The following is a 12,844-nucleotide window of genomic DNA, read 5'->3' on the forward strand; positions in this document are numbered from 1 at the left end:
CTCAACGATAGGCGGAGCCTTTGGAGGAGCGAATCGAACAGGATAGGCGGACTCATGTTTTTTTGTGCCTGTAGCGAATCGAACAGCGAATTCAAGGACGAGCCCAATCTGGATTGATACGAATTCAGTAGCTATGGTCAGCAATGTCAATGTGTAGTAGTAGCAGCTATTGCTCGATCAGTCTGCGAAATGATGCAATGATTTTATAGATAACACTGAATTTATATGTATTCTAGTGTGCTAAAAAGATGAGATTTTTATTTTTGATACAAATCTAGTTTTAAACTGCTAAAAAAAGTTGTCTTTTTTATCCATTTGTGTTGAATACACTTGATAACATTTATTTGTAAAACCAGTGTTCCAAACAAGTGTTTTGATAAGTGTTTTGGCTAAAAGAGTTTTGTAGTGTTTTGGGCAGTGTTTTGGGTGGTTGGTGTTTTCACCCAAAACACCCCTCAAAACACTTCTTAAAACACACAAAAACACTGGCACCAAACTAGGCCTTACGTGGAGACTGGCCAAGCACAAACCAGCAGGAGACAAAGGGGATTTATCTCCCCTTCTTTTTTTCTTCCGCGGCACGGGAGATCTCGTCGCACGCCTGGTTGCTACGAAACTGATGCCGCTAGTAAAATATAAGCTGACGTTCAGATCTAATCTTTCTACTACTACCCAACCCAGTGGATTGTCTAATAATTCGTCTGCTCCCATACAGAAAAGGGCGCCAGCCAGTTCATCCGCTGCCCCTTCCTAGTAATCCCCACCAACAAAGAAGATATACTATAGTTCTTGCTCAGCTCCAGCCACCCCAAATCTCTCCTTGTCGGCCACTCCCTCCCCAGGTCGGCTCATTCTTCTCCTTAGCTCGGAAGCGCTGCTAGGTTACTTGGATCGGCGACGCGTCAATTCCGTGCCCTTCTTGGAGTCTTGGATCCAAGAACCAGCCCGGCCTTCTTGGATTTGGATCTCCCGCCTCTGCCTGCAATGGCGGCGCTCGTGGAGCTCTTCACGGGATCCTTTTCGTCCTCGGCGTCGGTGGACTGGGAGGCGGAGTCCTATCCGGCGTACGGCGACTACGTCGTGCTCCCCATCCTCGTCGCCTTCTTCCCCGCCTTGCGCTTCCTCCTTGACCGATTCGTCTTCGAGGTAAATTGTTTGACTTGCTTCTCTCTTCAGTTTAGTTGTTCATTGGATCCGGAATGCCCGTGTTAAGCGCTAGCTAGTTGCTGGATAAGCATTCCCCTTGAGTTCCTTGCTGTAGTATTGGTAGTCCTGGTCTTGTTCATGGATCAGTTAAGATTGGACTAAATTACCCTTTCAAAAGAATTGGTGTGGTTTACAGTTTCTATAACCATGAATCTGACATGTCAATTTGTTGTACTGTTGCGACTTTCTGTAGCTCTGCGTGTTCGAACTATATGTATCAAATTATCAATAGATGGAAAGTAGTAGCAACTACAAACTGTAGCACGGTAACAATGTACTGCATATGAATAATATTGTGCTGAATTGGGTTTGATAAAAGCTGTGGTCACGTTACTGAATTTTGTGAAGTTGCCTTCTTTTTAACACCATCAAATCGTAGACACGTCGTAGATGCCACGTGTTCCCTCTATTGAAAATTTGTAGAAACCAAACTGCAGCACCGTAACAATGTACTGCATTTTGATTGAGTTTGTGCTGGATTGGGTTTGGTAAAAAGCTGTGGTGATCGTGACTTTGTTTAGTGAAGTTGCCTTCTTTCTTAACAAAATCATATCGTAGACACGTTCTTTGATGCCACTTGTTTCCTCTCTTGTTCAAGGTAGTACTATTAAGCACCTTAGCAAGATGGTAGTTTTAAGCATCTTCATGCTTAACTTCAAGCATCTTAACTGCAGTTTGTTGCTGAATAAACATTTTTATTGTGTTTGCTAAAAATCTGGGGTCATCCTGACTTGCGTTTTGTGAAGTTGCCTTCTATTTTGACATGATCAGATCGTAGAAATGTTCTTAGATGCCACGTGTTTCCTCTCTTGTTCAAGGTGGTACTTTAAGCATCTTAACAAGGGGGTAGTTTTAAGCATCTTAACAAATTGGTAGTGAATATGTTGTGAGGCAGGATATGACATTATCCAAGTTTATATAGAAAAATATAGAGCGTGTACTATTGTACTGGAAGCAAATAACACTCTCTCTTATTTAACTTAGCTACAACGCTGCTCTTGAATCTATCTTGACTTAGATTTACTGCTGTTTTCCTATTATGAAACCTCAAATGCATACTATTACGTAGTGATAATATCTTGAAAAGGCACTGATTTCTTGATGTTTCCTGTCCTTGCATATAATGACTGGATCCATTTACATGGTTATCGCAATTGCTACGGAGATAGTAGTTCATTAAAAAAAAAACCTAACTTGGTTGCAGTACCATTTAAGTATTATACCTATCCATTGTTGTATTACATGCAGTAACTCATGTTGTACACTTATATTAGTTTAATGTGTGAAGAGTAATGATAGATGACTAGCCTTCCGATGGTTATGAGTTTATATTGATAGAGGTAATCCTACACTAAGAAACTAACACAAAATGTCATTACGATTTATGGATATCTTCAGCCAGCATCAATTTCCATTCATGATAGGCACATGAAAAGTAAGTGTCGGGGAATCCAAGCACTATTTTGAATTCGCGTTGTCTAGAGTCTACTTTTAAAAGAGAGGAACTGGACTAAGCCAGAACTGACCAGTTTTGTGCCATCACTTGTCTTGGTACGTAAGCTTGCTGGTGTGTTATATTTGCTGTGATGTCACAGTACAGCTGTACGCTAAGCAAACTATTTGCAAGAATGGTGCAATCGTGACTGCAGTGATCGCTATGTAGTGTTTGTGCTTCCAGTACATACATGCATGTATTATAGTCCGTTCATCTCACTCTGTTCTTAGGGATTAGCAAGGAGACTTATATTTGGGAAGGGATATGACAAGCTTGCTGAAACAGAAGACAGGAGAAAGAGAATCGATAAATTCAAGGAGTCCGCATGGAAATTTGTTTATTTTCTTTCTGCAGAAGTGCTTTCATTATCTGTAACATACAATGAGCCATGGTTTACAAATACCAGATACTTCTGGGTAGGGCCTGGCGAGCAGCTCTGGCCAGATCAAAAGATGAAGTAAGTGAGAGAAACAATGTCTTTGTTCTTCATTGCAAAACTGCTTTCACCTAAGAGGCTTCAACATTGTGTTTTTCTTTCTCCCAGGCTGAAGCTTAAGGCTGTATACATGTATGCTGCCGGATTTTACACATATTCCATCTTCGCTCTTCTGTTCTGGGAAACAAGACGCAAGGACTTCGGAGTCTCGATGTCTCACCATTTGGCAACAGTTGTTCTGGTTGTTATGTCATATATTTGCAGGTATGTAGATGAGCAATTGCCCTTTTTTATCATAAAGATACACATGGCATGGCCAGGTCTTGATGTTATTGCTATTGTTGAACAGATTGTCTCGTGCTGGCTCGGTCATTTTAGCTGTCCATGATGCAAGTGATATATTCCTAGAGATCGGAAAGATGGCCAAGTATAGTAGCTGTGAGGGGCTAGCTGTTGTGGCATTTCTGCTTTTTGTGGCTTCGTGGATCCTACTTCGGCTAATTATATTCCCTTTCTGGATCCTAAGAAGCACAAGGTAAACATCTACCTCAGCTTGTAGGTTGCTCTGGTGTCTGATGCCACTTGACCTATTTAGAAAGCAGCATTATACCACTAAAATCTGCAGCGCTCTGTTCATTGATTTGATGATCTTGTGTCTTTCAGCTATGAAGTAGCTGTGATCCTGACCAAGGAGAAAAAGGAATTTTACAGCTCGGTATACTACTATCTTTTCAACAGTCTCCTGTTCTCACTTCTAGTCCTTCACATATACTGGTGGGTACTTATTTACCGGATGCTAGTCAAACAAATCCAATCCAGAGGACGTGTTGGTGATGATGTTCGATCCGGTAAGTGATTCTCTTCTTGCCCATCTGTTTTGTTTCTTTTTGCAGCAGCATATTGATTTCTTATCTACCTGTGATCAAACAGATTCTGAAGGCGAAGATGATCATGAAGATTAATCTGTAGTTTGTTGGGTGCTTAACTGAAGAACTATATACAGTGTTCCCTACAGGAAGATACATCAGCCTAGGCACTGTTTTTTTCACTAGAACAGATCATTCTCCAGTGTCAAACATGGTAGCCGTGATTGGCGAGTTGGTACTGCAGCTGCTTGTGCCATCATATACACAAGTTGATTTGTATTTCCCCCCCTTAGATCCTTTCCTCATTTAGTCATTTGTATAAAAGAATGAACATACTAAGTTTGTTCAATCTAGTAAGGATTAGTTGATTCATGATGCATTGGCGTTGTCTTGTAATATGTTGTGGCAATTCAGTTGGCACTTGGTGTATCTTGCATTCTAATTGGTATTCACGGCAAGAAGTTCCAAAGATATCCAAAACATTGCTTACTCTTGCTTCCCCATAACTGTCCTACCAATACCACTGTTCACATTGTTAAGCAACTTGCTCCCTTTGATCCAAATAAGTTGGACTTTAACTTTGGCCTTGTAGATGTTGATATATCTTTACATAGACTTAGTTCAACTTAAATAAGTTTGATTACAAAAACAATTTAACCGCCTGTCAGAGTAGTAAATCTAGAAGACATGGAGAGAGCCATAGAGGTATATTGGTATTCACTGAACCATTTGTACAAGATAAGCCAGTAAAATAACTCCCAAGAGTTGGGCAACATGTCGATAACAGTATGATAGCTACATACATAATGGACACTGAGCCCACTTCAAAGAACAGGCCTCCAGCATGATGAATTGACTCTTAACAACAACATTCCCTTCACAATTGTATAAAGAAGAAAATCTGAACATAATATGCAATCTGGCTTAAGCTGAGAATTTTTCCACAAGCTTATTAACATGGAGAAGTACGTCATTGATGTGAGGGCGCATTGCAGGTTGTGGCTGAAGCATCCAGGTAATGAACTTGTGAAGTGCGTCAGGGTAAGGGCTCGGTACCCGTGGCCACTTTAACTGCACGTTCATGATTGCCAGTTGCAAGCTTCCTCCAGATTCACCAAGAGCATACTCAAAGGGAGAAACACCATACCTATGAAGAATGAAATGTGAACATCAGGCGTTTATATTCAGTAATTACAGGCTACCTCCACAGTGGACATGTTGAGCTCATTACTTTTCCAAGACCAAGACAGTTTGATTGTATCTCGAGTAACTTTAGAAAATATGTTTGCTTAAAGCCTCTACATAATTGAGTTTGATCTTTAAGTATAATTAATAATTAATCCCTCCGTCACATAATCTAAGATGTATTACACACCAATATATGAGTATATTCCCGTCAAAAAAAATATAGGAATATATTGGTTGTAATAACAGAAATTCAATTCGGCTCCCGGGTGCGTATGCTCCCTATACGAAAAAATTATATTTTGAGTTGTTGAAAATTTTTGATAAAAAATTCTACATGTACATCTCCATAATATATGTGCATTCGTCAAGTTTCACGAAAAAATTAATATTTTTTGTGATCTATGTAAAAAAGAGAAAAATTATCTTGTAAAAAGCATTATTTTTAGCACTGAGTTTTGTCTTTTTTACATACGTCACATGACAAGTCCATTTTTTATGAAACAATTTTGTGAGCGCGTAGCACGTCACGATGTACGTGCGAATTTTTCGTTTCAATTTTTTTTAAATTCAAAATATGTGTAAGATGAATTTCAAAATAGAGGGAGCATATGCTCCCATGTTCCAAAACACCACTCCCTTGTAATAACATCTTATATTATGGGATGGAGGGAGTAATTTAATTAGCATTGACTTGAAAAGTTGATGGAACATAGTTTATTGTACTGAATTTCCACAGGCTGCCACTAAGCTGAAATAATTTATAATAAATGTATCAATGAGTTATGCACCGAAACAGTTGTAGACTTGGAGTGATGGCACCACACAAAAATACAATCATATTAACACACAAGCAACAAGAGATGAAATTTATCAAGCATAGTGATTTAATAATGCAACATGCCATAAGGGAACTTACATGATGGCATAAAGAGTGCATCCTAGCGACCAGATGTCTGTCCTCTCATCAATATCAGCATGACTTGGGCAGTCCCACAATTCAGGTGCGCGAAAAGGAGCAGAGCAATGCTCAGCTGCCCATTCCTGCAGCGAAGTGAGGTATACATCAGTACTGTTTAGACTGCCACTAACTTCTTCTAAGTAATAGTGGCCTATTGAAAGGTAACGGTCAGTCATTTAGATGATTACTCGCTCTGAAGGAAAGAACAAAGTAATAGTCAAACTTCTTAGTTTGCGCAAAAATCTCAATCACGATCGTGGAACATAAAGATAATGCTAGAAACAGAAGAGCATTCCTAATGAATTCTCTAAACATCCGAAAAGTGAATACAATACTGTTGTTACTGAACAATGGCCGAACTTCCTAACAAAGGATTTACGGAAACCAAAAGCCAATATAGTATCATAAAGAGCTGTTTCTCCTGAAAACTGCATGGAGCTTAGACAAACCTGTAACCGTAATGCTTCAGAACGGGAACGGATTTTACTCTTTGCAGGTCTTGAACTTCCAAAATCCATCAAAGTTGCCAGAGGTGCTTTTCCTCTTCGGCGGGTTATAAGAACATTGCCAGGCTTCACATCATTATGGGCATATGGTGGATCAAAACTGTGCATGTGCTTCAGTCCATCACAGAGCTGTTGGCAGAAATTGTATTAGTACAGAAAGGGAGATGCAAAATGCAACGGTTAATTATTCAATGGTATGTGGAGGATAGTCTAGAATTATTATTACTTAACTCAGTATTTAATGTAAATTTTCAGTCAGTGCTATGACAGGGGTAGAAAAATAAAACTGTGGTGTCACCTGTGATTGGCATTCTACTCCTTGCATAGAATGCAATACAATTATGTAAGACAAAGTTTGAGTAATACTACACAAGATAAATTAATGCAGATTAGTATACAACAGCACTTAAATTGTGCAACAGCTTCTTCAGAAAAATCATGGAAAAATAACATAATAATAAATTGGCCAATATTGTACATGAACTTAATAAATGGTAAGGAATCACTAAAAAAATAAACTCTAGAAATTGTTTGATATCTATCACCCTAACATCGTATAGAAACAGTATACTGATACAATTGTCAAGTAGGAAAAAAACCAACCTGTTGGAATATTTGCAAAATATCGACTACCGAATAGAATTCCTTCCTAGACTGCATGGCTTGAGCATTGTCAAACAGAGTACCATCCAAATAGACTGGGAAGAGTAAGTACGCTTCATGGCTCCAATCTCCCTGTGTACTCTATATGTATCATAAAAGTTATCTCAACATGATATATACATTCAAAGGCAGGCTAACACGTTGCTCAGTTTATTTTAATTGCTATATATCTAGATTGTTCTCATCAAACAAATATGCTTCAGACGGTCAGACATATATACATCACAATTTTTACAGTATTTAGCAAGCTCAACTAACTTAACTAGCTTCAACATAATTTTCTGAAATCTTGCACAAATATGATACTCCCTCCGTCCCACCAAAAGTGTCTCAACTTTATCAAAATTTAAGATACTTAAGATTCTAGCTTGGCATATGGCACTACATGGCACGAAATAGAGGTGGCAAAAGTATTACCTTAACCGCTATTATGGCATGGTCAAGAAGCGGTAGTAGATTGGGATGGTTGAACAAGGACGAAACGCGGATCTCCTCCTTCACCAGATCCAGTTGCTCCTTGCTCTGTATCAGCACCTTCTTCATAGCATACGTCCCGTCATCTGAGCCAACATTACCATGGCAGCATCAGAATCTTAAAACCTCCTAAATTCCCAGTTTCGTGCAAGAATTTAAAAACAAAAACTCGGTGTGATCCAAAACTAATTAAACTCAGCTCATGAAAACATTCGTAGCAGGGCGGGTGAAATTTACACGATTTTTTAAAATAAAAAACAACAACAACAACAAGATGCATTCGTCGGCTTGAGAAATGGAAAGGAATCGACGGATTCAAACCGAGCGCGCAGAACATGTAACAGACGCGAAACAGTGAGGCGAGAGGTCGCCACGAGGCATGTGGGTCGGGATCGGGATCAGGTGGGGACCTGAGACGTGGGAGGGGTGCCTGCCGCGCGCGGAGGAGGCTTCGTGCTCCTTGACGAGGTAGACGAAGGCGAAGCCGCCCTCGCCGATCTGGCGGAGGACGCGGAAGCGGCGCTCGTTGATCCACACGTCGCCGCCGCCGGTCGCCGCGTCGTAGAGGGCGTTGAGCCCCGAGATGGAGCAGCCCATCCTCCCTCGCCGCCGGCGAACCCGGGCGCGCGCGCGTTCTGGCCGCCGGCGACCGCGATGGCGAGGGTGGGTGTCAGCTGTTGCTTCGTTCCGACGGTTCGATGCTCTCACGGGTCCACCAGCAGACGATGACTTTGCTCCTCTCCGCCTTTGCTTGCTGTGTACGCTTTACTGGACACGACACGTACTCCTAGTAGAAAGTCAAAATTGCGAACTGTGCAAACTTTTGACAATCTAATTCAAGGCTCCTTTGATTTATATGATAGGAAAAATATATGAATATGAAAAATATAGGGTTGAAATGTCACGCTCATTTAAATCCTATAGGAAAATGAAGTGCGAGACTGAGAAGGATCCGAGGAGGAAGGCGTGGTTCCTCGGCGACCAGGACTACCCGGCTGGTCCACCTCCGGCGCCCGCGCGCCCTCTTGAGCCTCCTCTTCGAAACAGCGGCCGGCTCCTCCGCTACCTCCCTAGGATGACGACGCGCTGCCCTACTACAACGAGGAGGCTAAGGATGACAGTGACAACTTCGTTGGCTGCATCTTCCACGCCTGGCAGACGACCATGGAGGAGGGCCGGGAGTTTCAGCTGCCGGCGACGATGGCCGACGAAGATATCGAGAGGCTTGGCATCCTCGTGTCAGAGGTGGACCGACCGGTGCGTCCGCCGCTGCCCTGGTACGCCACCGACATCATGCCGCGCTAGGCCTCACGGAGGATGAGGCAACCGGCGCTGCAGAACTCGGTCGCACATCTGCCGCCGCCTCCACATCGGTCGTTCAATCCGTGGGCTACTCCACCCCCACCTCCGTCGTTCAATCCGTGGGCTGCTCCACCTCCACCACCGGCAACACCGGCGTACGTTCCGCCAGCTGCCAATTAGCCGTGGGCAATACCGAATTTCGTCGTGCTCGACAACGAGGACGAGGAATAGGCTAGGGTAGCAGACGCTACATGCGCCTTTTAGTTTTAGTTTGTTTTTATTTTCCTTTATTCACTATGTAAATTATGTTTGTCTTGAGTGTGTGTTGACACTGGTTTTGGGCTGATAGAACGTGGAGATGTTGTAGTTGAGTGGATCTTTTATTTTTCCTTTTATTTTATTTCTTTTATATTCCATGGGATCAAAGAAGATTGGTTTCCTACGGTACATGAATTGGAAACTCTAGCTCTCCTCAACCGATTCGGACACACCGTCTCTCTCACACATAGCGTCGATTCGTGCCCGTGGTAGTCGGATAGATTCAATTTCGACTTGCGGTCTTGGCCGGGGCAACCAGACACGCTCGATTCAGTCTGATGGCTTGTTTGCTTGCCCGGTCCGCCGGCCGTGTGCTCCGGCGATCTCTCCCGCAGGGGGCCTTTCGGCGGCAGCCGTTCCTAGAGAATCCGCGCCTCTACAGCTCCGATGGCGTCAATAAGGTAAATCCAGACAACTGTTTCTTTTCGGCATTACAGACATCATACATGTAAGACAAGCACATGATTTTTTTTTTATATCTGACATATGAGTCTGCAAAAGAACCACTAAAACAATGTACTCTTGTGCTCAATCTACCACTCTTTTAGATATAGCTGTCCACATATAGTACTCTTAAGTGAGCCTCTCCCTCTGAACTTAACAATGGTGCACCAATGAGTAGCTGGTAGGTAGTGTTTAAGTAAATACCCTTCATTCCTACACATACAACCATCAGAAACTCTTGCAGACTCAAATCGTCCCAACGATGTCTTCCCTCTCACGCATCACATTAAAGGCATGAAAATACTGCCAAAGCATGAACCAAATCTGAGAATCTATAGGAAACGAGGATAATAATTTGTTTTCTCTATTTTGTCAATGCATAATAATATCATGGCTTGTCTAATAATAGTTTCCATTATCTCTGCAGCACTCCTGCACGATAGAGAAAACGCTTGCTCAACGCATTGATAACAGCCTCACCAGCATTGAGGCAAACATAGCTGAGTGCTCTCGTACCCAGCGTGCTGCAATTGAAAAACTTGAGGTTATACTACATAAGGAAATAGAGAATGAGTTAGCGTAAGCAAGCAATTCATTGTTCCGGATATGTATGCAGTGCACACATGTATATATTTGGTTATCCTAGTTATGATTTCTTTTGACTTGCAGGGAAAAGAAACGCGAGAGGGTTGTACTCGGTGCCTTTGCTGTTCTTGGTATTACCCTTTGTGCTGGAGAGTACTATTTGGTGGAGTCAAGAAGAAACAGCCGGCACAGTTAAACCTCTAATTAGTAGAATACCCATTTGAACCTTACGTTGGAACTGTTTTGCTTGTACTGTATATGACTATGTCCTCGACATTGAGTTATGAGCTTTACGTGGTGGAATAAATTGCGGATCTTTGCTTTTTTTAGCAACCTAAATTTTCATTTCCCTGTCAAGGAGAAACAAAATCTAATGAGCTGAGAAGCCTGAGATGCCAGTCCCCATCAGGGATGAAATAGTGGATGGGGGGGGGGGGGTGTTGGAACTGTCAAAAGTTGTAGTCCATTCACCGATTCACTACTGTTTATCAGTAACCTTGTAAATGCAAAATATTAGAGTTAAGATGACAGAACTACCATCTCTCTATCCTTGTCTAAGATATAGTAGTAGTATAAGATGGATAAAGGAAGCAAAACGGAATTTCTTCAAACAAAAAAATACTCACATTTTAGGATTTTGCATGGTCTTTAAGCTGATATTTTCACCACCATTTTATTACTAAAATATTTTGCGTAATATAAATATACAATACTGATCTGAAGTTACATATGTTAGCACTTTTCCCTTTTTATGTAATATCTTTTTTATAAATTTGGTCAAACATACATAAGCTCAACTTAAGCAAATGCTAGGAAGTTTGAAATTTGGGGATTATCACAGTACATACATACCACACATTAAACTTCATGCAAATCATTTCATTTCCCCAATATGATTATAGTTGTATACAAAAGGTGAACACAAATATTTTGGAATTCTCTTGAATTAGTTAATGATTTTTTGTTCTTTTGGTCTTAAGAGAGGCGGTTTTCCTACGAGTTATATGCAAAAAAAATTGCGGGTAAGTTATATGCAAATTTAATACACAATAGCCTACAAACAATGTGACGAAGGGATGCATGCTCATGATTAGTCACTTGGGAGTAGCATGTCTAACAGTAGCTAACTAAATCAAACATGTTCAGAATCATGTCTTGTTATGAAAATAGGACTGCGCCGTATTTACGTATGCTTCCCTACGGTTGATACTTCACTTAGAAATGGCTAGAATCACAGAGCATATTAACTGAATTACTATGCCTCACACAGTAAATTCCAGAGCTCTACATATCCAGATTCAGTCAGACAGGTGAGCATGGTAAATTTGAAGTTACCTCCTCCGCAATGGTGTCTAGTCACCCGTTAATATCCACAGTAACGTGCTCTCGCCGTTCAGAACACTGCCTCCTAGTTAAATTGCTGCACCGGCTCCACATCATCGACACCCCTTGGGTCAAGTGGGTCTGGAGCGAGCTGGGCGATGTCTCTGCCTTTGGCAAAGGGTGCTCTGCTCTCGATGGTGATCACTAGGGCCTCCCTCAAGCGGCCGATCCCTCTTCTACAGCTCCATGAACCATGACCATTGTCACGATCGGGATGACGCCTGGCTCCTGGGCGGCGCCCTGGCTGTCTCCTTGCCAGCCCTCTTCTCCCACGCCACCTTTGACGAGGTGTCAGTGGCCCAGATCCTCCCTCGAGCACGGGGTGGCGAACTTCGTCGTGCCATGACTGACCAGGGTGACTCCTTCTCCGCCACTGACGACGTCTGGCATCTTGGTCAGAGCTCCACCTCCAAGAACGCGCTTCAGGCGTCCGACGGCTACAAGCTCTGCATTTTTGGCGGCGGCGTCTCCCCCATGCTAACTTCATTTGGCACAACCGGGCAGCCGGCCGTCCTCGCCCCTCTGTTTCTTCAGCTGGCTGCTACTGCAGGCCAGAGTCTACACTGGTGACCTCCTTTGAAGAAGACAATGGTCGACGCTGAGCACAATTGCCCTCTGCCCAGCCGTGATCTAGACTGCAAGCCACATGGCCCTGCACTCTGACGCCACTTACGTGCAACCCGGCGTGCACGTTGCTGGCCCACGGCAATCGCCGCTGCCACTGCTCCTGCCTTCCTCCTGCTTGGGTGCTGGCACCTATGGAAGCAGCGTGGCCAAGCCAAAACCCCTCACTCGCCCTGCTCCTGAAGATGTGCAGGGACGATGCTGTCCTGTGGCGAGCTCGTTTTCCTGTTGAACTTCGTGGTTCAGTAGATGATTGGTTCGCTTCTACTCTGTAAATTTCCCTCTGTATCGCTGGCTTACGCCTCCCTATGTAAAACTATATGTGGTAGTTGGCTGGGGCGCAATCAGGTGGACTGAACTATCAGAAATGATGCAAACAATCCTACAGTTATCTAG

General features: G+C 42.7%; 2 protein-coding genes across 3 annotated transcripts; one reads left to right on the forward strand and one right to left on the reverse strand.

The window, feature by feature from the left end:
- Positions 1-657: 657 nt before the first annotated feature.
- On the forward strand, positions 658-4,485 carry LOC124660248 (ASC1-like protein 1). Its single transcript, XM_047198043.1, has 6 exons — positions 658-1,146; positions 2,932-3,158; positions 3,246-3,401; positions 3,487-3,672; positions 3,801-3,985; positions 4,068-4,485. Exons 1-6 carry the CDS (start codon positions 985-987, stop codon positions 4,097-4,099), a joined length of 948 nt encoding a protein of 315 aa, XP_047053999.1. The 5' UTR covers positions 658-984; the 3' UTR covers positions 4,100-4,485.
- Positions 4,486-4,691: 206 nt separating this feature from the next.
- LOC124660247 (probable serine/threonine-protein kinase DDB_G0291350) lies at positions 4,692-8,404 on the reverse strand. Of its 2 annotated transcripts, none has more exons than XM_047198042.1 (6): positions 8,203-8,404; positions 7,736-7,878; positions 7,259-7,390; positions 6,599-6,784; positions 6,108-6,232; positions 4,692-5,150 (listed from the first exon to the last, which is right to left on the reverse strand). In XM_047198042.1, the coding sequence occupies exons 1-6, from the start codon at positions 8,387-8,389 to the stop codon at positions 4,928-4,930; spliced, it is 996 nt and encodes a 331-aa protein (XP_047053998.1). In that variant the 5' UTR covers positions 8,390-8,404; the 3' UTR covers positions 4,692-4,927. The 2 variants fall into 2 exon arrangements, with proteins under 2 accessions (XP_047053998.1, XP_047053997.1); XM_047198041.1 differs by having other exon boundaries at positions 7,259-7,399.
- Positions 8,405-12,844: the final 4,440 nt, after the last annotated feature.

This window comes from Lolium rigidum, chromosome 6 (assembly GCF_022539505.1).
Source record: "Lolium rigidum isolate FL_2022 chromosome 6, APGP_CSIRO_Lrig_0.1, whole genome shotgun sequence".
Taxonomy (NCBI): domain Eukaryota; kingdom Viridiplantae; phylum Streptophyta; class Magnoliopsida; order Poales; family Poaceae; genus Lolium; species Lolium rigidum.

Bases quoted from the DNA above. Each gene is read 5' to 3' on its own strand.
- LOC124660248 (XM_047198043.1), top strand. From the start codon at position 985: ATGGCGGCGCTCGTGGAGCTCTTCACGGGATCCTTTTCGTCCTCGGCG. The intron at 3,159-3,245 runs GTAAGTGAGAGA...TCTTTCTCCCAG, and splicing joins TGGCCAGATCAAAAGATGAA to GCTGAAGCTTAAGGCTGTAT. The intron at 3,673-3,800 runs GTAAACATCTAC...TGTGTCTTTCAG, and splicing joins TGGATCCTAAGAAGCACAAG to CTATGAAGTAGCTGTGATCC.
- LOC124660247 (XM_047198041.1), bottom strand. From the start codon at position 8,389: ATGGGCTGCTCCATCTCGGGGCTCAACGCCCTCTACGACGCGGCGACC. The intron at 7,400-7,735 runs GTAATACTTTTG...TGATACATATAG, and splicing joins ATGCCATAATAGCGGTTAAG to AGTACACAGGGAGATTGGAG. The intron at 6,233-6,598 runs GTTTGTCTAAGC...ACTTCGCTGCAG, and splicing joins CTGAAGCATTACGGTTACAG to GAATGGGCAGCTGAGCATTG.